General features: G+C 48.4%; 1 protein-coding gene across 1 annotated transcript in view; it reads right to left on the bottom strand.

Annotated features, from left to right (window-relative positions):
* CNNM1 (cyclin and CBS domain divalent metal cation transport mediator 1) overlaps nt 1-24,250 on the bottom strand; it is a 60,317-nt gene that overhangs the window by 15,562 nt on the left and 20,505 nt on the right. The window contains exons 2-6 of the mRNA XM_077821989.1: nt 8,224-8,367; nt 7,292-7,432; nt 6,574-6,743; nt 5,097-5,196; nt 4,461-4,508 (exon numbers count right to left, since the gene is read on the bottom strand). Of these exons, the coding sequence (XP_077678115.1) occupies nt 4,461-4,508; nt 5,097-5,196; nt 6,574-6,743; nt 7,292-7,432; nt 8,224-8,367 (603 nt within the window). The remainder of the gene's footprint in view (nt 1-4,460; nt 4,509-5,096; nt 5,197-6,573; nt 6,744-7,291; nt 7,433-8,223; nt 8,368-24,250) is intronic.

The following is a 24,250-nucleotide window of genomic DNA, read 5'->3' as shown; positions in this document are numbered from 1 at the left end:
CAGTATCCTGACTTCCGACAGTGGCCAGTGCCAGGCACCCCACAGGGAATGAACAGAATAGGGAATCCTCAAGTGATTCATCCCCTGTTGCTCATTCCCAGATTCTGGCAAACAGAGGCTAGGGACACCATCCCTGCCCATCCTGGCTAATAGCCATTGATGGACTTATCCTCCATGAATTTATCTAGTTCTTTTTTGAACCCTGTTACGGTTTTGGCCTTCACAACATCCTCTGGCAAGGAGTTCTACAGGTTGACTGTGCATTGTGTGAAGAAATACTACTTTTTATTTGTTTTAAACATGCTGCCTATTAATTTCATTTGGTGACCCCTAGTTCTTGTGTTATGAGAAATAGTAAACAACACATCCTTATCTACTTTCTCTACACCAGTCATGATTTTATAGACCTCAATCGTATCTCCTCTTAGCTGTCTCTTTTCCAAACTGAAAAGTCCCAGTCTTATTAATCACTCCTCATACAGAAGCCATTCCATACCCCTAATAATTTTTGTTGCCCTTTTCTGAACCTTTTCAAATTCCAGTATATCTTTTTTGAGATGCGGTGACCACATTTGGTGGTGCGGTGACCACGCAGTACTCAAGATGTGGGTGTACCATGGATTTATACAGAGGCAACATGACATTTTCTGTCCTATTATCTTATCCCTTTCTTAACTATTCCCAGCATTCTGTTAGCTTTTTTGAGTGCTGCTGCACATCGAGTGGATGTTTTCAGAGAACTATCCATAATGACTCCAAGATCTCTTTCTTGAGTGGTAACGGCTAACTTAGACCCCCATTATTTTATATGTATAGTTGTAATTATGCTTTCCAATGTGCATTACTTTGCATTTATCAACATTAAATTTCATCTGCCATTTTGTTGCCCAGTCACCCAGTTTTGAGAGATCCTTTTGTAGCTCTTTGCAGACTGCCTGGGTCTTAACTCTCTTTAGTAATTTTGTATCATCTGCAAATCTTGCCACCTCTCTGTTTACCCCTTTTTCCAGATCATTTCTGTCTCTAATGCCTCATGCTCATCTCTGGTGCGCTATAACAAAGGTTACATGGTTGCATAGTAGTGATATAACAAAGGTTTAATCATTAATCAGTAAATGTTACTTTTTAAATTTCCAATAGTAACAATAAGATCATATGTGTGTTTCACTGGATTACTCTTGAAGTGGGGGGGGAAAAAGGGAAAACAATGAATGATCAAAGTAAATATTCTGTGGGTGAAATTCAAGGCCTGGCCAACACCTATGTCCCCCCTCATAAGACCTACAGTTGTGGATGTGAGTAGTATGTCAGTGGAACATGCCCTTGTGATGAAATTTCACCGTGTGGTCACATGAGAATAAATGTCTCATTGCACAAGGTCAGGTTCATATTCATGGGAAAAGGGAAATACTGGAGTCAATAAATGGCCATCATGCATATATAGCTGAACCATGCACAGCCCCTGAGAGGGGCACCAGGTGGCGCTAAGAGCACACACATGATTGAGGGTGCACACCTGGGAGGAGGGGGTGTCTGTCGAAGTTGGAAGGGCAGTCAGGTGGATTGAGGTGCCTTAGAAATAATTCTCATGATTTTCCCCTCCCTGCGGGTTTTGCAGCCCAAACATGGCAGCCTTGGCCCCCATCGCTGCCAACACACGCATGGAGTTGTGCATCCCACTCATGGGAGTGCGTGTGCCTAAGTGCTTACAGGGCTGGAGCTTTAAGTTAATGCTGGAGAGCCACAAAGTGAGAGTAACCTGTTCATTTCATCGTCCAAGTGGAATGTGGCGCAGAAAGCCGTGAGAGGGGGGAGAATGCCTGATGATCATCCAAGGAGAGGATTTAAATCATCAACACAAGCCTCACTGCTTTTTAAATTAAAGTCAAAGTATCCAGTAAGAAATACCTGATCCTAACAAACTCCCAACAGTCTGGCCTCCCTGGGAATAGTTCACCACTTCCCCCCATGAGCGCTCTCCCTTCCCCCACATCTGCCCCTCCCCGCTGGGGCCGGGTACGAATCTGGGCTTCGATCCCACAATTGGGCCTATGTAGGCAGATCTCCATGGGCCCCACTGGGCTCGGCCCAGGCAGAGGGCTTTAGTTGTTGGAACAGGATTCAGAATCGGGGGCTCAGATTATAAAATCAGCAGGACGGGGGCATCACAGTACACAGCCAAGGAGCTGGATAGGGAGTAATGATTAATAATAGGAACACGCCAATTAGATGCTGAAAGTTCTCCTGGTCTATACTTAAAACTGCTCTCCCTTCCCCGAGAGCTGGTAGCCAGGCTGACAGAAGAATCCTTCCCTCGACCTAATGCTGTCTACGCTGGGCATTAGGCCAGCACAGCTGCGTCTCTTAAGGGTGTGGACTTTTCACACTCCTGAGAGACGGAGCCGTGAGGACGTAACTTCCCAGGGTAGGCCAGTGCGAAGCCAGAACTGGTCAGTAGCTGTAGGCAGCGAAGGTGGGGGAAGGTTCTAGGTTTTTCTCACTTGACTGCATGCACACGTTCGCCTGAGCAGCTGCTAGGTAAATTGAACCACCTGTGCCATTTCAGACTGGCCTTTGTTCACACGCGAGCCCACATCTGTGTGGGACCCACATTCGGTACAGCCTCAAGGTGGTGAACTGAGACCTAAATGGATCATACAAAACCTCACTGTCATCACTGCCATTTTCTCCCTTCTGTTTGTTTGCCTTGTCCCCCTGCTGCACTGTGTCTTAGTCTGCTTGGGCAGTGCCCTGCAGCTGTACGGAGCCCCTCCAAAGCTGATAGGGCTCTGGGTTGGGGCCGGGTCTACCCGTTCCATTCCAGCTACACGACTGAAGCCTTGGACGGTAAGTTCTCTGGGGCTGAGACTGTCTTGGTGCTTCTGCAGCACAAATAATAACAACAACGTGGCCTGCTGCACCTGCTCAATAAGGTCCTGCCCCAGCTGCTATAGTAGCCAATGGCAAAGCTCCAGGATCGGGCCCCGAGGCATTTCCAAATGTTCAAAACTAAGCCCAGGGCAGGGCAGGAACAGCTCTTTAAAGTGTGAAAAACAGCTCCTCCCTCCAGCCAGAGAGCTTGGCAAAAGGGATTTAAAACTTGCCCGAAAAGGCCCCGCTTGGGCTGAGCAGGGGAGATTTCTGCCCAAAGGTGGCACAAAATGCCTGCACGCTTGGTACTTTAGCATCATTCCCACAGTGCCCCTGTGGATGGCCAGAGACAGGCCCAATCCTGCAGGTGCTAACGCAGGTGTGTGCCGAGGGCTGGGGCCTTCATGTGGAACTAGGGCAATAGAGCTGTGCACATTTTTTCATTTAAACTATATTTGGGGGGGACAAAAAATGGCTTTTTGACAAAAATGAAAATTTTCCACAAAAGCTTTAGCTCTGGTAGAATTTCTCCAGTTCTTTGACAACACTCACAAAACATTTTTTGATAAACATTTCTGTTTTTGGTAAAAGTTTTGGGGTTTGAAAAACAGAAAATTGTTACCAGGAACTTTTAAAAGAAACAAATTGTCAGGTTTTCTTTTGTGTAAAACAATAAACGTTCATATGACATTTGTGTAAAAACACTTTAAAAATCCTGCAGTAAATAATTATTTCCCAACCTGACCTAATAGCCATATGCCATGCCCAGTGTGTTAGGAGCTGTACACAACTCCGGCCTTGGGCCCTTGCTCATCTAACAGTTCCCTTATCCCACCAATGCTCACTCGGGCCTGGCTCATTGTGTAGACTGGGGTGTCTCACCCATTTTACATTAAAATTGTTTTTTTCTAATGCTCAAAACTGGGTTAATTGGGGGGGTGGGGGATACAACGTCTCATTCCACTCTGAGAAAGGGGGAGAGGAAACCGCTGGGGTTGCACGTGCGCTTTCCCTGCTATTTTGAACATATGTCTCGAATTTTTCTAACCTTTTCCTTGATTTTAAGGCCCCCTGTCCGATTTACCCCAGCCTGCTCTCCCCATCCCCTGAAGCTCTGGGCCCAGGCTCACTTCCAGTTCGCTTTCTTTAGGAAAAGCTAGGCTTGAAATACTGGAAATTCCCACCTTCGATTTTTCCAGTAGAAAAGGAGCTAAAGTGAGCGAGGGGCTGGGCCACAGCAGAGGTGGAGCAGCTCAGAAGAGAGGCTTTTCCTCCACTAGCCAGCTCGCTGCTTCCCAGCCCCAGCCGCCTCTGCTCTTCTTCCGCAGTTTGGGCCCCCTCCTGGTCCTGGGGTGAGGGATTGGCTTGGTTTGGTGTGTGGTGACGAGGCTCTGGCCAAGCAGAACATGGCTCTGCCCAGTGTGTGTGCCAAGCCAGACTCTGCTAGCAGATGGCTCACGCCAGCCTGGCCACTGCACGGGTGGGGAGCGAGCCCGGGGGTTTGCTGCTCGCCCGCTGTGGGGACGCTGCTCTGGCCGTACACACAAGCACCGCGTGGTGGCAGAGGGGCGGGCGTGGCAGGTACCTACGCAGGAAGGGGGATGCGGCCAGGCTGCTCACTTTCTGCACATCGTTATCTGAAATCACAGGTGGGAAAGAGTGCATTGCACAGGAGCCAATCCCACGCCACCCCAGGGAGGAGAGACGTTCCCCTGGGAACAGGGGTGGGAGAGGCCGTGCCTGCTGCCAATCACCTGAGTAGCGCTCCCTTTGCCTGAGGGCTTCCCCCCACACCCGGGCATGGCCTGCCTCTGCTCACTGGAAGGGGCTCGCCTGCTGCACAGCTCCTGTACCCCCCACCTGCCTCCATGCAGAGCTGGCCCTGTGCAGGCCCGGGGGCTGTCTCACTGCGCGGCCGCGAGGTCGGCGTGCACATGGCCAGCCCCCACCCCCCACGCACCCGTGAGGGTGCGAGCACCTGCTCTTCCCAGCCCGCGAGGGAAGCCCCGACCAGAGGCCAAGGCCTGTGCTTGGCTGCGGGGCCAAGTGAGAGACTCCTCACGTTGCCTGAAACCCCTCTGAACCGGGACAGCACCCTGCCCCCCTGGCCCCGACCACTGCTGCCCCAGGCCCTGTCTGCTGTCTGGGGCCAGGGCTGGGTTACTCTCTGCAGCCTGTTCTCCAGTGGCCCCTCCAGGCTGAGGACTGGCCAGCGCTGGCTTTACCTGAGCAGACGACAGCCGTGATGGCTGGGACGCCATAGTAGGTGAACGCTCCGTTCTCAAACCGCAGCCCTTCCTTGCCAATCTCCACTTCCACTTTGCCCTGCAAGGAGGTAACAGTGCTCAGTGTCACCCCCACTTCGCCCCCTGCCCCCCCACCCCTCGCAGGGCTGGGTGGGTCCTGTAGGCAAAGGGGGGTCAGAGCATAGCTTAGAAACAACAAAGGCCAAAAATGTCCTCAAGGCTGCAACTGGTTCTGTGACCACAGCATAAACCCAGGTCAGTTCTGATGGGCATGGGGGGCTGTGCGTGTGGGGAGCCCGGTCCAGGAGTGACGGGGTGGGGGGCTGCAGCCCACGGTTAAGGAACCTGTGGGGAGCTGGGTGTGTGTGGTGGGGGGAGCCCAGGCCTGGAGTGACGGGGTGGGGGTGGGGGCTGCAAGTCAGGACTGCGGGAGCTGGGTGTTTGTGAGGGGGGAGCACAGGCTTGGAATGACAGGGGCTGTGAGTCAGGACTGAGGGACCTGTGGGGAGCTGGGTGTGTGTGGTGTGGGGAGTCCAGGCCTGGAGTGTCGGGGGGCTGTGGGTCAGGACTGGGGGACCAGTGGGGAGCTGGGTGTGTGTGAGGGGGCAGCCCAGGCCTGGAGTGACGGGCGGCTGTGAGTCAGGATTGAGGGACCTGTGGGGAGCTGGGTGTGTGTGGTGTGGGGAGTCCAGGCCTGGAGTGTCGGGGGGCTGTGGGTCAGGACTGGGGGACCAGTGGGGAGCTGGGTGTGTGTGAGGGGGCAGCCCAGGCCTGGAGTGACGGGCGGCTGTGAGTCAGGATTGAGGGACCTGTGGGGAGCTGGGTGTGTGTGGTGTGGGGAGTCCAGGCCTGGAGTGTCGGGGGGCTGTGGGTCAGGATTGAGGGGCGCTGGCAGAGCTGTTTGTTAGGGAGAATGTGGGGAAGCTTCCTCAGCGTTTGCCTGCAGGGAGCCTGGCTGAAGGGCAATAACTCTATTAGACACTCAGGATCAGTGAGGTTCCCTGAATTTTTAGCCCCTGGGCTCTTTCTAGCTGCGGGGCAGCACGGTCACTTGGGGAATGAGAAACATCCCCCAGATCATTACCGCTGAGCAAGGAGAGCTCACCTCGAAGCACTTTGTAACCTCGAAGCACTTTGCCAGATTCACTTCTTCATACTCCCCCCCCGTCCGCGAGCTGGGGAACTCGCAGGCCCATTTCACAGACAGAGGAACCAAGGCCTGGAGGTTAAACACCACGGGGCAAGCCTGTCAGAGCTGGCAATGAGCACGTACGAGCGGTAGCTCCTAGACCCGTGCCCTCACTGGAGTCACCACCTCGGACCCACCCTGGGAGGAAAACCCAAGGCTCTTTCCTTTGAACGACCAGGTCTGAGCCACTGAGGAACGGCCCCGGGGGCTCACCTGGCGCTGCCTGACGTGGGGAAGGGGCCTGCAGGGGCCAGTGCCCGGACGCACCTGCAGGATGAGGACGAAGTAGTCCACTGGCCGGTTGCACTGGTAGAGACAGTGCTCCGTGGCCCGCTTGTTTTTATGGTCATACTTCAGCTCCTGGATGACGCTGGGGCGTTTGAGGAGCCTCAGCAGGATCTTCTCCGAGAGGCAGGGAGATTTGAAGGGTTCAATTTCTAGGGGGGAAGAGAGGAAATGGACTCCACCTACCCCAAGGCCCTTTACGCGTGGGAGAGCCCAGCAGGGCAGGGCTGTGCAGGCCCCCCCCGTGTGTGCTCGCTCCGCCCAGTCAGGAGACGCTGGCCGGGATGCTGGCGTCCCCCTTGACGCTGCTGGCAAAGTGCTCGGGGATCGTAACTTCACCCAGGCAGAGGACCAGGGACAGGAGAGAGGGGGGCCTTGGTTTGGCATCTCACTCAGGTGATGGGGCCTTCCACAGCACAGTGTCCCCCCATGGTGCTCTGGGCCAGGACTGGGAGCCAGATCCAAACCCCCTGAGCTGGGGAGTCTGTGGCCCCCATGGGTTCAAGTCCCCAGGAAGGAGGTGAAAGGGGAACCCCCTCCTTGGGGGAGAAGGAAGTGGATGAAATCCAAGAGACAGCGGAGCACAAGACCCTGGCGGTGGAGAGCTGGCAGTGCTGTGGGGAGGGTCCTGGGAGCCCCCAGGCGCTTGTGCTCGGGGGTGTTGGGCATCTGTCCACGAAGCACAAAGGGGAGCTGGTACCTGATGCCATGAAGCGGTGCACGGCCAGCAGCAGCTGAGGGGAGATCTTCACCTTCATCTCACTGTCTGAGAGCCTGAAGATGGAGAAGTCGTGTGGCTTCCTGCCTTGGTGCAGCGCCCTCTCCTTCTTTCGGTTGTCTGCTGCAGGGGTGGAGAGCGGCAAGGTTACGTGCCTTGGACAATACTGCTAAAGGTCAGCTCGGAACACAACTGAACCTCAAATGACACCGGCCTAGCTGACACCTGAGACATTTACACTGTGCTCGTCCGCACGGTGTCTGCACAGCTGAGATCGGAGCCTCCAGACCCACAGGGGCCAGCCGGAAGATCTAGACCTGTTTGGTCCCCTCCAGTCCGTCCCCGCTGCCCAGCTGCCAGGGCCGGATTGTTCCCTTCAGGCTGTTGTCTCGTGCCTTGGCCAGTCCAGTTCTAAAAGAGCTAAGCAATGGAGCTCCCACCCCGCCCTGAAGAGACAGTTCCCCAGCCAGATCCACCCCCGTCTCGGGAATTTCCCTTGATACCTGCAAGTCTGTGCAGTGAAAGCACCAGGCCGAGTCTGTCAGCACTTACATCGCTCCCTTCTCGTGCAGCCGAGGGACCACGCCAGGCAGAGGGGCCAGTGACATGCAGTGTGACTGCACCTTATACACAGCGTCTGCAGGTGAGGTGCAAGAATCACAGGAGCGCAAGGATGGGTCTCAGGCTGTGCTGGTTGTTCTCCTGACAAGTGCTCTGTGTTGTAGAGGACATGCAGGGCCCACTGGGGAGTGGCGGCACAGGACGGATACACTCCCCTCCTCAGGAAATTAATTCCTGGCTGCTCAGGCTGACTGTGTTTATCTGGGCAAGCTGAGCAAGCTGTCTGTCTAATCTAGCTAGCTCAGCCCCTATCCTGGTTCCCCTCATCACAGTATCTGGTCTGTGACACTGACTGTAAAGGTCTGTTTCATCCAGGATCTCGGACTTGATGATCTCTTCAATGACATCCTCCAGCGTGACGATCCCCATCACCTCATAGAACGGGTCTCCTTCCCCTTCGTTGTTCACTCGCTGCACGATGGCCAGGTGCGATTTACCTGTCGAAAGGGAACAGAACAGGAACGGAATCCCCCGGCCGCTGGGAGGGGCTTCTGGCCTGCATCTGTCTCCACCCAGGCCTCAGCAGGGAGACTCCCTAGGCTGAGGGACCGAAATGTCCCTTCCTAGGCCCGCGTTCTCTCTGCCAGATGGGCTCCTCAGGAGATCCCCGGGCAGGGAGCACAGCTCCACAGCAGCGGCAGGCTGCTCCGGCCTAGAACGCGAGTGAGCTCTTGCCAGCAGGCTGTGAGGTGATACCTCCAACCTGCTGCACGAGGGTTGCAGAAAGGCAGCAGGAGAGCACAGCACTGTCATAGCTGGCTGATCTGGGCTGGTATAGAAACTGACCCAGAGCTCCCCACACTCCGAGCACCAGCCTGGAGCTGGATGAGAGGCGTGGCTTGGAGTGGACCTTGGAAGCAGGACAAATAACAAAGAACTGTGGCAGTGTCCTGCCTTGGAGCCCCCATCTAAGAAAACTGCAGGAGGCAGAGGACGAGGAAGAGGGATAAAGCACCCAGTCAAACGGGACACGATTCACACAGAACATGCCGAGCGTCAGACTCCCCCGGCCCCTGCACTGAGCCCCCACTGCCAGTGGGCTGACTTCTTGCAGGAGTTGTGGGAGTCTCTTTCTCGCTCCTACTCTGGGTAATTTGCTCTGACTTTAGGGCCCAAGTTTTCAAAAGAAGCTGCTTTGTCTGAGTGCCCCACTTGAGATACTGGGCATGGATTTTCAGAGATGCTGAGCGCCCACCGGCAGCTGCTGCACGTGCTCTGTGCCTCTGAGTAACCAGCCCCTCTGTGGCACCCACTGGGTCCCCAGGGGTGAACGCACTTGCACTCGGTTGCTTAGTGCTCACTCAGGGGCACACTCAGGGGCCCCTCTGGTTACAGGCAGGTGCAGCGATGATCCATGCCACACAGGATATGGGGATAACGAGGGGACCCCACTCTCTCGCCGCGATGTCTGACTGACACTTGGATTTGCTTTATACCTGTGACCGATTGTGCCAACCCTTGCCCAGCTGGGAGGGGTTAAATCCCTTCATGGGGTGTGAGAAGGCAGAGGCATTAGCCAGGCCTGAGGGAAAGGCCTTCGGCGGAGGCTGTGCCTCCCCTGGGTTGGTGGTCAAGCTGCCCTAAAGCCGGTGGTCAGGCTGCCCTGAAGCTGGGGGTTCTGTGCTTGCTTGGGCTGCAATGTCAGGGGGATCGGTTCACTTTCCTTCTTCCCAGAGCCTTTGAGTTAAGCTGCCATGGAAAGAACAGGCCAGGCAGCTACAAGGAGAAGCCGCATCTGGCCTGAAGGAGAAAGGTGCCTGTTTAAGGTACCCGGGAGCCCTTCCCTCCCCCTGCTTTCAGTGGGCGAATGAGACCCTCCTGCAGGGCCCTTCTCTACTGTTGGCCAGATGGCAGGAATCTGCTGATGCTTCTGAACAGTGGTGAGGATGAAGGGGGCCTGGGCCCCGATCCTGATCCTGGCTGGGAGCACAGCCCTCTTGGATGGGGAGTGGGTTAGGTCACCCCACAGTGATCCACTGGCAAACTGAAGCCTTAGGCTTGACTGAACCTGGTTCACTGGGAAAAGCTGAATATCATGAGCACCCGCGGATAGGTGCAAGCTGGGCCAGCGCTGGGCATGGACAGAGCCCACGTAACTCACTAGCGTGCTGCGGGAGTGTGGTCAGTTCTCCTCTAGGCATATGGGGACTCTAATGTGCTCAGCCTTGAGAATTACCAGGCTGCCCAGCCCTGCTCCACCCGTAACCCTCTTACTCCTCTTGCCCCCGGACCACACATCTCTGCTGTGTGCACAAGACAACAACAACAACAAAGCACTTACGAGGGAGAATGGGCTCCCCTGCACCCCAGCAGAAAGCAACGCAGTATTACCTGGCTGGGGGAAAGGTTGCACAGCACAGGCTGAACGGCAGAGCTGAGTATTTTGGAAATGTCCCTATTATGCAGCATTCTGAGCCAGCTGGCGATGGCTGGCAGCCCATCCAACTGCACCCGCTAAGTCCCTTGCGCCCTACAGCCACCTCCTTATCTCCCTAATAAGAAGGGAGGGGAAAGGAACAGCCAGGATCCACGCTTCCTGGGGATGAAATCTAGACAGTTTTGTTAAGCCTTTGTGCTTCTTTTACTGCTTTTTCCTCAAACGGGTGGGGCACGAGGGCTGGGTCTGATGCTGTGCTGGGATCTGCGTAGGAAGCCCCAGTGCCCTCCTGGAGGAGATCTGGGTTCAGTGACATTCAGCTGCTGCCGAAGCAGAGGAACAATAGAATATTCACTCTCAATGAAGTAGGAGCCTGGGACAGACTGTCTAGAGTGGGGACTGAGCATTGACAACTCCCCTCCCCAATGGACACTGAGCGGGGAAACCCGCCAGCTCCAAACCAAAGGAAAGAGATATGGAGAGCATCACAGGAACTGCCAGGCTAGGTGGGACCTGAGGTCCATCCAGTCCAGCTCCTGTCTCTGAGAGTGGCCAGAACCAGATGCCCTAGATGAAGGTGCAAGAAACTTCACATTAGGCAGATTTGGGATCATTTCCCCTCTCCCCGCACCGCATTAGCTCGCCTCCTGAGGCCTAAGAGTTAAGGGATCGGCTTAAGCCCTGGTGTACAAGACGTAATATCCCTTTCCAAAGTGGGTTAGTATTAACTGCTATAACTCTGATTATTCTTATTATCCATATAAATGTACAATCTCATTTTTAATCTTGCTAAGTTTGTGACCTCAATGACTTAGGTGGCAGTAAGTTCCATGGACTAATTACACATTATGTGAAAAAGTATTTCCTTTTATCAGTTTGAATTTGCTTTCTGTTAATTACATTGACTGTGCCCTTTTTCTTGTATTATCAGACACACAGAATCTATCTTCTCTATAACACTCTTTTTATTTTATGAACTTTTGTGAAGTCCCCGTTTATTCATCTCCTTTCTAAGAGTTTTCCGAGGGCCCTAATAACTTTTGTTGCCTTTCTCTGAATCCCCTCTAATTTTGCAGTATATGTTTTCAGATGAGTGACCGGTCCTACACACAGTATCCAGCTGAGGCTGCACCAATAATTAAAAGGCATTATAGTATTGTCTGTGTTATTCCCCATCCCATTCCTTATGCACCATAGCATCTCATTAGCTTTTCTGCTCGCACCTATGCAGAGCTCTCCATTGTGTTGTCTGCAGTGACATCCTGGTCCCTTTCCTGAACGGACACAGCTAATTTAGAACCCTGTAAGGTGTAGAAGTAGTTTAAATTTTTCTCTCCAATAAATGCATTACTTGCATTTATCAGTGCTGAACTTCATTTGCCTCTGTGTTTTCCCTTTTCCTTAACTTGCTCAGGTCCCTCTGAAGTTCCTCATAATTTTGTCTGGATTTGACCGACCTGAGTAACTTTGTGTCATCTGGAGATGCTGCTACCTTGCTGCTCATCCCCTTATTTAGATAATTAATAAATATATTAAACAATACAATATGGAACCCTGATGCCCCCTCTATTCATTTTTTGCCATGGTGAAAAGAGACCATTTACTCCTACACTTTTTTTGTTTGCTGTCTCCTGGCCAGTTTCTGAACCAGGACAATACAACCCTAACACCTCATGGGGACTTAGCTTCTTGGCTTCCCTGCTGTGCAGCACCTTGTTGAAGGCCTTTTGAAAGTCCAGGTACGTTATGTCAGGTGGTTCTCCCTTACCCGCAACTCTACTGACCTGATCAGAGAATTGTAACAGCTTCATGAGAGGCAGTTCCCCTTGGCAGAAACTGTACTGTCAGGCCCTGTTGTAGCATGATCTTTTAGGTGTTTAATTATTCTGGTTTTAATGATTGGTTCAGTCAGTTTGCCAGCTACAACTCTAAGGATTAGGAGTCTGCAACTCCTTGGATTGGCCCTAGAGCCTTTTTTTAAATACAGGTTCAACATTAGCTACCCTCCGAGCCCCTGGAACAGGGGCCGATTTTAGTTAGCAGTTTAGCCACTTCATACTTTGGCTCCTTCAGAACCCTTGGCTGGACCATTTTGGCCTGGGGACCTACTACTTTTTCAAGGACCTCCCTTCTTCTGACATCTCAGCCTCTGCAAGAACCTCATCTTCCTTATTAAAAAACGGCAGGCTGGGGATGGAATTTCCCCTGTGATGAAGACTCCTGCAAAGAAATCATTCCATCTCCCAGTAATGTCTTTGTCTTCCTTAATTGCTCCATTTAGCCCCAATGATCCAGCAGCTGCGCGGATTCTTTTGTAGGCTTCCTGCTTCTGATAAGTTTGAAACATTTATTTAGCTCCTTGCTGTCTGAAAGCCACCTTGGCCTCCCTAATTTCCCTCTGGCACACTGCCCACTGTAATTTATGCTCCTGTTTCATAGCTTTACTTGGGTTCACTTCCAAATGTAGAAGGATTTGTTTGGCATCAGTAGCCTCTTGAACCTGCCGTTTAATTCTACTGGTTTACTCTTTGATTTCCTGGTTCACTTTTTGTTCAGTTGCACACATGCCTTCTGAGATGACTGGTTTTTGGTTTTTTAATAGCATCCAAGCCACAGCTAAGGATTTTACTTTATTTTTAACTTTAGTGCCTTTTTTGACTGTCCTTTTTGTTTTATTGAAATCTCCCTTTCTAAAGTTCCGAGTCACTGTGTCACTTTTTGGTTTCCTCCCTCCCCCTTGCATGTTGGATCCATCTCTGCTGTGGTCACTGTTACTTAGTGACTGGACTACTGTTAATCCTTGAATTAACTCCAGTGTATTACTTAAGACTAAGTCAAGAACAGCCTTTCCTCTCCAGAGAGACATGGCCTCCAGGAGAGTTGCAACTAGTTCCCCCAAAAGCCTTGCTGGTGTGAAACTTTGGAGCGCAGTTTTCTTAAGCACAGTCTGGTAACTGATTCTGTCTGTTATTGCACAACCTTCCTCACTCCTTGGCTTTGCCCATGAGGCCAGTCTTGTTACTCCAATTCCTCTCCCACTCTCTGTGCTCTCGTCCATCCTGCCCCATGCAAGGAATGGACCTACCTGAGTTAATACTCCAGGCCCCCTCTCCCATCATTCAAATGTCTCATTTAGACCCACTTCTGCCGTGCTGCCTACAAGCAATTAGCCAGTAACAACCAGTGGGCGTGAGGGGCACTTACAGTGAGCGTGTGTATCTGCTCACCTACGGCGTTCCTCTCCCTAGCCCTCAGCCACTCCTTCGCTCTCAGGCTGCGTTCTCACCAGGGCCGGGACCGTTCTCCTAGGCGCGTGGAAAGCAGCTAGCACACCGTTACCCTAACAATAATGGGCCTGCTGGAGAACTTGTAAAGTAACCCCATCCTTTGATCCAAGGCTATTAAACCTTCCAGCTGAAGTTTAATATTGCCAATTTCACCTAGAAGAGCAGGGGAAATTTCCATAATGAAAACCCCTCCCTCTCATCCCAAAGGTGTCTTGCAAGACGTTAGAGGGCAGAGTCACAGCCTCCCGCTCCTACAGGACTCGGAAAGTTCACATCACAGCAAGCAGCACCGCTGCTCTTACGAAGTTTAAGGCACGCTTTAGAAAAATTAATTGATCAAAGTCCTCGGGCGTTTAAAAATGTTGTCAGCTCTTTGGCTCAGAGGCTCTTTCCCTTTGTCACACATAAGGCCAAGCGTAGCGTCTGTTGAATGAGTAATAACACAGCACGACTTGAAACTAAGGAAAAATGAATCCGAGCTGGCTACCTCAAACCAGCAGCTATGTGTCATCAGGAATAAATCCTAGCAAAATCCTGCTTTCAAGAACGTCATGTTTGCCAAGACCTACTTCCAGACACGCGGGGACATCTGGTCTCATACAAGTCTTTGGGTGAGAAAATGTTATTTCTTTTGGCCAAAAGCTGGTTGTTAATGACACGCGCACTCAGCCAAAAACCACCAAGCCCTTACAAAGAGCACTAGGGGCGACTTAACAGCAGTTGGGACTAACACTGAGACTTTTCTTCTCTTGGCCAAGTACCTACTTTTATGCTGTGAATTATTCTAGAGCAGCCCCAGATTTCCGACTCCACGTTCAAACAGCAGCAAACCAGCTTACTTAAAAATAACCCAATCATGCTACTTTGGGAAGAGATCATACGGCCTGTTGTAATTGGGATACAGCTGGAACGGCTGTTTGAATATTCAAGAATTGGAATTAAAGTCCTTTCTTTTAACAGAAAATAAACACTTGTAGCCACACTACAAACCACCTCGCTTTAGGAAGATTATCAGCATGGGGAGTAGGTGGCCAGCCCTCTGTGTAGAAAGAAGTGGTTAGGGACTATTTAGAAAAGCTGGACATGCACAAGTCCATGGGGCTGGATGCGCTGCATCCGAGAGTGCTGAAGGAGTTAGCGGCTGTGATTGCAGAGCCATTGGCCATTATCTTTGAAAACTCATGGCGATCGGGGGAAGTCCCGGACGACTGGAAAAAGGCTAATGTAGTGCCCATCTTTAAAAAAGGGAAGAAGGAGGATCCTGGGAACTACAGGCCAGTCAGCCTCACCTCAGTCTCCGGAAAAATCATGGAGTAGGTCCTCAAGGAATCAATCCTGAAGCACTTACACAAGAGGAAAGTGATCGGGAACAGTCAGCATGGATTCACCAAGGGAAGGTCATGCCTGACTAATCTAATCGCCTTTTATGATGAGATTACTGGTTCTGTGGATGAAGGGAAAGCAGTGGATGTATTGTTTCTTGACTTTAGCAAAGCTTTTGACACGGTCTCCCACAGTATTCTTGTCAGCAAGTTAAAGAAGTATGGGCTGGATGAATACACTATAAGGTGGGTAGAAAGTTGGCTAGATTGTCGGGCTCAACAGGTAGTGATCAATGGCTCCATGTCTGGATGGCAGCCGGTATCAAGTGGAGTGCCCCAAGGGTCGGTCTTGGGGCTGGTTTTGTTCGATATCTTCATAAATGATCTGGAGGATGGTGTGGATTGCACTCTCAGCAAATTTGCGGATGATACTAAACTAGGAGGAGTGGTAGATACGGTGGCAGGTAGGGATAGGATACAGAGGGACCTAGACAAATTGGAGGATTGGGCCAAAAGAAATCTGATGAGGTTCAACAAGGATAAGTGCAGGGTCCTGCACTTAGGACGGAAGAATCCAATGCACGCTACAGACTAGGGTCCGAATGGCTAGGCAGCAGTTCTGCGGAAAAGGAGCTAGGGGTGACAGTGGACGAGAAGCTGGATATGAGTCAACAGTGTGCCCTTGTTGCCAGAAGGCCAATGGCATTTTGGGACGTATATGTAGGGGCACTGCCAGCAGATCGAGGGACGTGATCGTCCCCCTCTATTCGACATTGGTGAGGCCTCATCTGGAGTACTGTGTCTAGTTTTGGGCCCCACACTACAAGAAGGATGTGGATAAATTGGAGAGAGTCCAGCAAAGGGCAACAAAAATGATTAGGGGTCTGGAACACATGAGTTATGAGGAGAGGCTGAGGGAACTGGGACTGTTTAGTCTGCAGAAGAGAAGAATGAGGGGGGATTTGATAGTTGCTTTCAACTACCTGAGAGGTGGTTCCAAAAAGGATGGTTCTAGACTATTCTCAGTGGTAGATGATGACAGGACAAGGAGTAATGGTCTCAAGTTGCAGTGGTGGAGGTTTAGGTTGGATATTAGGAAAAACTTTTTCACTAGGAGGGTGGTGAAACACTGGAATGCGTTACTTAGGGAGGTGGTGGAATCTCCTTCCTTAGAAGTTTTTAAGGTCAGGCTTGACAAAGCCCTGGCTGGGATGATTTAATTGGGGATTGGTCCTGCTTTGAGCAGGGGGTTGGACTAGATGACCTCCTGAGGTCCCTTCCACCCCTGATATTCTATGATTCTATGACTCTATGATCAGATTTCCATACTAACACCCATGTCACAAACAGAGCAGGTGCCTAAGGTGGTAGGAATGGAAAATCATCTCAATGAACAAGCGGCTTCTCCAGGCCTCTGCAGAACGTGTTGGTGATCTTAGTCCATTCCCCACCACAACACACTCCCTAATACCGATATCTCATCCAGAGAAGAGGAGATTCCAGAAAACTTGGGCTCCTGATGCTGCTGCTCCCACTGCAACCCTCTTCCCCCAAAAGTGCTGACACTTCTCGGCTCTCTCCCTTGCAGGATGTGAGACAGCAATGGTATGCAAAATCCTGGCCCCAACTAACTCTTCCCAGTACAGGCTGCCTTCTTGCAGGCAGCTCGTTCCCAGCATGCTTTTGTCTTTGTTTTTTGGTGCAACAGCCTCATCATACAAGGCTATGACCGCCATTTTCTTCATGCATTTTTAGCCAAGGTTTTTTAAAATATATATTCTTTCACTCAGTCCAGTATCCGTCAGGAAACACAGCCAGCCTTGTGTGTGTGTACTATTCCATTTTTCTGACATTCTCACTAGTCCTTACAGGGAAAAATCTTTGATTTCACTCAATTTTTTGTAAAGAAACTTTCTTTCCGTAGCATATTGTGTTCAATGCCATAGACCACGATCAGGTTTCTTTGGTTTTCCACACATTACACAGCCCACCTTGGTCTTTTTAATCAGTTTAACTTACATTTAACACTTTACAGATGACTACTTCACTTTTTCTAACATGACTGTGGAGTATAGTATTATCTTTGGGTTTTGAGCATACATCATAGAACTTTCATCCTTTTGTTTCCTTAGTCTGTAGTTCTGACCATTCCTGCACAAGCTCCTTCGTGACCAAACTTTTAAATTCTTGTCTACTTAAGTATCAGGGGGTAGCCATGTTAGTCTGTATCCACAAAAACAACAAGGAGTCTGGTGGCACCTTAAAGACTAACAGATTTATTTGGGCATAAGCTTTCGTGGGTAAAAAACCCACTTCTTCAGATGCATGGAGTGAAACTTACAGATGCAGGCATTATTATACTGACACATGAAGAGAAGGGAGTTACCTCACAAGTGGAGAACCAGTGTTGACAGGGCCAATTCGATCAGGGTGGATGTAGTCCACCCCCAACAACAGATGAGGAGGTGTCAATTCCAGGAGAGGCAAAGCTGCTTCTGTAATGAGCCAGCCACTCCCAGTCCCTATTCAAGCCCAAATTAATGGTGTTAAATTTGCAAATGAATTTTAGTTCTGCTGTTTCTCTTTTGAAGTCTGTTTCTGAAGTTTTTTTGTTCAAGTTTAGCTACTTTCAAATCTGTTATAGAATGTCCAGGAAGATTGAAGTGTTCTCCCACTGGCTTTTGTGTGTTACCATTCCTGATGTCTGATTTGTGTCCATTTATTATTTTACGTAGGGACTGTCCGGTATGGCCAACGTACATGGCAGAGGGGCACTGCTGGCATATGATGGGATATATCACATTTGTAGACATGCAGGTGAATAAGCCTCTGATGGTGTGGCTGATGTAGATGATGGGGCATCCAGGGTTTCCAAGTTTATGGATCTTAGGTAGCAGACAGAATACCCCTGGTCGGGGCTCTGGGGGTGTGTCTGTGTAGATTTGTTCCCGTGCTGTAGCAGGGAGTTTCTTGAGCAGATGGTGTAGTTTCTTTTGGTACTCCTCAGTGGGGTCAGAGGATAGCGGCCTGTAGAAAGTGGTGTTGGAGAGTTGCCTGGCAGCCTCCTGTTCATAATCCGACTTGTTCATTATGACTACAGCACCTCCTTTGTCAGCCTTTTTGATTATGATGTCAGAGTTGTTTCTGAGGCTGTGGATGGCATTGTGTTCCACACAGCTGAGGTTATGGGGCAAGTGATGCTGTTTGTTCACAATTTCAGCCTGTGCACGTCTGCGGAAGCACTCTATGTAGAAGTCCAGTCTGCCATTTCGACCATCAGGAGGAGTCCATGCAGAAATTCTTCTTCTTGTAGTGTTGGTAGGAGGGTTCCTGTGGGTCAGTGCACTGTTCAGTGGTGTGTTGAAAATATTCCTTAAGTTGGAGACGACGAAAGTAGGCTTCCAGATCACCGCAGAACTGTATCATGTTCGTGGGGGTGGTGGGGCAGAAAGAGATAGGAGTCCCCGAGATAGGACAGACTCTTCCGCCAGGTTAAGTGTGTGGTTGGATAGATTAACAATATTGTTAGGTGAGTTGAGGGTATCACTGTTGTAGCCCCCTGTGGCATGTAGGAGTTTAGATAGTTTACTGTCCTTTTTCCTCTGTAGAGAAGTGAAGTGTGTGTTGTAAATGGCTTGTCTCGTTTTTGTAAAGTCCCACCACGCAGAAGTTTGTGTGGAAGGCTGGTTTTGAATGAGAGTCTCCAGTTTTGAGAGCTCATTCTTGATCTTCTCCTGTCTGCCGTACAGGATGCTGATCAGGTGGTTCCTCAGTCTCTTTGAGAGTGTGTGGCACACTCTCTCCTCATAGTCAGAGTAGTATGTCAATTGCAACGGATTTTTTACCTTCAGTCCATTTGGTACGATGTCCATCTGTTTGCACTTGGAGAGGAAGATGATGTCTGTCTGTATCTGTGCGAGTTTTTTGTTGAGGTAGATGGATTTCCACTCCATACAGCTAAATTTAGTGCCTTGCATGGTGTCAAGTATCAGGGGGTAGCCATGTTAGTCTCCCTTCTCTTCATGTGTCAGTATATTTATGTCTGCATCTGTAACTTTCACTCCATGCATCTGAAGAAGTGAGGTTTCTACCCACGAAAGCTTATGCGCAAATAAATCTGTTAGTCTTTAAAGTGCCACCAGGCTCCTTGTTGTTTTTGTCTACTTAAGGGCATCTTAATATCCTCCTCCTCGGTTTTTAGAGCTTGGTTTGCTGCTTTGTCAACTATTTCATTTCCAGGTATTCTGATATGTGCCAGAATCCATGCTATAGTTACACAGATAGCTGCTTATATTATTTCCATAGTTAGGAACGCTATTTCACTTATTATGTCATATTGGCTTTCGGAAGTCCCTTTTTGGCTTGTCATAATGCTTGCATAAGCAATCTCCTTCCTTAGATGTTTTTAAGGTCAGGCTTGATAAAGCCCTGGCTGGGATGATTTAATTGGGGATTGGTCCTGCTTTGAGCAGGGGGTTGGACTAGATGACCCCCTGAGGTCCCTTCCAACCCTGATATTCTATGATTCTATGACAAAATTACAGTTGCATATCTCTAATCTAGGTTAGTTTCAACATTATCTCCATTAGTTCAGCCATCAGAATGGCTACATAATTTGATAGCCTTTTAGATTTCTGGATTCCAAGACTAGGAACGCAGAAGGCTGTTCTCACTCTACCTGTGCTGTCATCTTTTGATCCATCTGTACAGACTTGGCAAAGCTGGCTCCATTTTTCATAAATAAATTCAGAAATCTCATTAGTATTTTTTTTTGCTCCCTTTGTTTTTTCCGTACAATGCCAAATCCACAAATGGGGAATAAGTGTCCAGCTATCATTTGATTTCCCATACTACAATATTTTAGTTCTCTCAATTTTTCTTTTACATAGCTCCTTTACCCATTTTTGACCCTGACAGTATGAGGAATTCTGTGGCAACCCATATAATTTGTCCACTAAACTCCCAGCATAAATCTGGTGTGCACTTCCATTTTCATTATTCCCTTTTATCTCTGCCCAGAAGGTTAAATCTAATAGTTTCATCATTAAATTCAGAGGTGGTCCTTCAGTGGCTCTTTGCAGCACACATTCTGGTGTTGTTATCACATGCCAATCACAGACGTTTGACCAGGAGCTGTTCCAAGTTTCTAACAGTTGTTTTTGAGGCTGAGCCAAAAGCTTGGCATGTGTGGTCTAAAACTGGTCTTATCAACGCTCGCTACATCATCATCAATACCTTCTTATCTGCACCCCACTTGTTCCCAGCTACACTTTTCAGTAAGTTCATCCTACTTTTACACTTTTGTATGATATTATCTATGTGACCTTTTCAAGTTAATTTATTATCCAATTCCACTCCAAGGAACATAAACTTTTGAACTACCTGAATTTTTTCACCATAAAGATATAAGTGCCAGTCTTCCCTAACTTTCTTCCTGGTTAAAAGCATTTCCTTAGTTTTTGCAAGTGAGAATTTAAATCTCCAATCATTTCCCAACTTGGAAACTCTCTGGAGTGCCTCATTTGTCTATTCTTTGACTACTTTGAGCCTTTTATGCTCAGTCCCATAACACAGTTGTCTGTGAAAAGGGAAATATTCCCATCTGCATGCTTTCCAGGAGTTCATTTAGCATAAAGGAAAACAAAGCAGGGCTGATAATACTCCCTTGTGGAGTTCCATTTGTAAGCTTGTAAGTTTCTGATAAAGCTGTTCCCACTTTGAGGACTTGTGTAGTTCTGTCACTTACAATGTTCCTTATCCACCAAAAATTTCTCCCTTTTATTCCAGTTTTGGCTAGTGTACATAGGAGGCCTTCCCTCCTTAGCATGTCATGTACTTTTTCAGAGTCCAGGAAGACTGTTATTTTAACGTTCTTAGTCCTTATGCTGTTTTGTACCTCTGTTTCTAGCCTCACTATATGGTCAACTGTGCATCTTCCTTTTCTGAAACCACTTCGGACCTCAGTTATAACATCACTTTTCTCCAAGTATTCCACTAGTCTCACATGTACCCTTTTTGCCGTGATTTTCCCCCACGCAGAATGTGAGGGCAATAGCCTATAAGCATGATTAGCTTTTGTGTGTTCCTTGCTGGGTTTCCTAACTGGTATCACCAATGCTTGTTTCCATTCAGCTGGCAGCAGTTCTTTATGCCATAGATCACTCTGTGACCACAGTGGACTCCTATGCCCTTCTGAGAAGTGTTGAAGCATTTATTACTGGTAGTCTCTTTACCTGGAGCTGTATTTTTCCTTTTCCTAACAGCTGCAATAAGCTCCTGCATACTACAATTTTTGTTTAACACATCATCACATTCTCTCCAGCCATTCAACAGTTCATCGTTTTCCTCAATAAACCTTCTTTTTCCCCTCACAAAACTCATTACTTTGATTCATATGACTACTGACCTTTTGATTCTTTTGCTATAATGTCTGCCTTTCCCACGCTGGAGACCTCAATTTTATTGCTTACATAAAGCCCCGGTTTACATTTCCTTTTACTTCAAATTCCATTTGTTCTTTGAATTTGCTTATATATTTCTGAATGCTTTGAATTTTTGTTCCATTTCCCACAATTTATCCAACTTTCTGTTTTTGTCATTTGAATAATCCTTTGTGCCACCGCCTTACATCTTTTATAATTTATTAAGTCTTTACTATTCATGTGTGTTTTACTTACTTGTATGTCTTATTTCTTTCCCTGATCGATAATTTGCAATCCTCATTCCACCAGGGAACTGGATTTCTAACTTGGGGTCAATCTGATGTGTTTTAGATGCCCAGATCAGCTTCTGCTATACAGTCATTCCTTTTATTATGTTGTTACAGGATCTCCTAGATTGTCACCTGATAGGGTTGCCAACTCTGATTGAAGCTATTCTGGGAGATTTTTTTTCCCCAACATGACAAAGTAATTTTCTAAAAATATCCTATTAAAATCTCTCGGATTGCTCAATGCCAATTCTAGGAGACTCCAGGCCAATTGTGGAGGGTTGGCAACCCTATCACTTGAACAGTTACTACATGAATATTCATCACATTTAATCCTGAAAAGGCCACAATCAACTTTTTGAAAAATTCCAGCTAGGAACTCTTTGTGTTTTTGACATTTTCTCAGCCATGGTACTCAATAAATGTAGAGAAGTGATCACTTCTCATTCCATTTTCTTTATGAATTTCCTACCTGCATTTCCTAGTTATATTATTTATCACAATTCCCAAAACCAGAACGGAAAAGGATCCACTCACTGAATTAAATCTAGTAAGTGAGCCTGTATTCAATATTACCAGATGATGCATATCATAAATTGTTTTAAGCATTTACCACTTAGGTCAGTTTTCTTACTTCTGCATTGCTCATTGTGACTATTAAAGTCTCTGCAAATTATGAATGGGTTTTTGACATTAACCAGTTTTTCTAATTCTAAAATAACTAATTTTACATGGATTATAAATATTATAAATCCGTATATAAGTGTTTTCATTCTGCATGGGACTCTCAACAGCATTATATTCAAAACTTAGTTTCTGCACATCCATTGTGATGTAACTAAGTCCCTCTTTTCTAAATATACAGACCTGCCACTTCTGGTAGCCTCTCTGGAGTGCATCATGTCCTGGCAGATTGATCATAAATTTACTTATTAGCCATGTTTCTTGCACACATATTACTTCAGGCTTTTTTACCATTTCAAAGATGGCTTTCTTAAATTCCTGTCCACGTATTATTAAACCATATGCATTCCAGCTAAGGACCGTTAAAACCATATTATTTAAGCTGTATTATTGCCTTCATTTAAAATCTCACATGAATGCAGTCTATCGAGTTTGCCCGTCTATAGATATTTTTCTGCTGCTGTTGCTATGATTTTAATCCTTTCATTTTCCCCCCTTCTGCAAGGTGCAGTTAATTACTTCTATAATGAAAGCTATAAACTTCTCCTTTTCCTACAACAATACATCCTCTCCTGTTCTCCTCCCTGACCAGAGATGTGTTCTGCTGCTCCATGTGTTCTGCTTTTCTCTTACTTGAGTATTTTTCTTTTTCTATTTCCTGCAGCGGGGGCATCTTTTGGTAGCCTCCACATATGATATTTTTTGAATTATTTTAATTTTTTGTATTTCTCTAGCTCACTCTGCCACTGCACATCCTTTATATGCTGCCATGTGCTTTCCCCCACAATTGCTGCACTTAGGTTCTGTTCCTTCTACACAGTTCTCGTATGAGTGATTTCCTCCACATTTACTGCACCTAACTGTACCCTTTCAGATCGCTGCTGTGTGTCCAAACCTTTGACAATTACAGCACCTCACTGGGAGTGGACGGAAATATATGGTTTAACCCAGAAAGACTGATACCTCATTTGGACCCTATCCAGAAGTTCAAGTGTTATGCGTAAAGCCATAGATGGCTGGTTACTCTCTCTCCCCTACTAAGCAGCCATTTAACACACACTCCAGACATAACTCCTCGTTTCCATCAGAGATTTAGGCAGTTGACAAGTAACTTTCATTTTCCCTAAGGTTGCAGTTTTAAGAAGTTTTTCAGCTTGCTCCATATGTGTACATCCTATCCATAGATCTCCACCCTGCGTTCTTTTAACTCTGTAGGTCACCAACACTTCGCTTTCTCTAGTCTGCCATTTGTAGGGGGGTTAACATCTCCTATTTGCACCTTTTCCGCTACTGATTTGACAGTTGGGAAATGTTTTTGTTTTATCCATTCCTTCTTCAAATCCAGATAGATCGAGTCTCTTTTTCTCTCCCCTGGTCTGAGACCATTCCTCATCCACTGCTGCTTCTCCTTCATAGTGCAACATAACTTTCTCTCCCCCCTGGCCCTCTCCATTGTCACTCTCAACGTTCAGCCTCATTTCAGGTGGGGGCCAGGGCCTGCCAAAGCGCTCTTCCCACCCACCTGCTACAACCCAGCCTTGCTGCCTTCAGCCAGACACAAGCACTCAGCCTGATTCCAGATCAGCCAGCCCCTCTCCAAACTTAGGCAGGCAGGCAGTCCCACCATGCCTTTCTGGGTCTGGTCCTTTAAATTCAGCAGAGAGAAGCAGCTGCAGCTCTTAAGTAGCCATTTTGTGCCTGGCTGCTGCTTGCTGCATCTCCCGCTGGTGAGAAGCCCGAGCTCCATTACACTTCCCCATTCTCATTCCCTAGTAGACGGCCCAGCCTCACAGAGGAAAAGCAGCAGTACTCTTGAGAGGGTGGAAGAGAAGAGAGAAAAAGTTCAGGGATTATTCAGTAAACTCGTAGTCTTAGACCATTCTGCATGACATGTGTCCGCAGTACGTGGCACAGAGATGGATTGGGGTGACAGCACAGAGA

The sequence above is a fragment of the Eretmochelys imbricata genome, chromosome 7 (genome assembly GCF_965152235.1).
Source record: "Eretmochelys imbricata isolate rEreImb1 chromosome 7, rEreImb1.hap1, whole genome shotgun sequence".
In the NCBI taxonomy this organism is placed as follows: Eukaryota; Metazoa; Chordata; order Testudines; family Cheloniidae; genus Eretmochelys; species Eretmochelys imbricata.
This window is presented reverse-complemented; position numbering and strand designations above follow the sequence as displayed.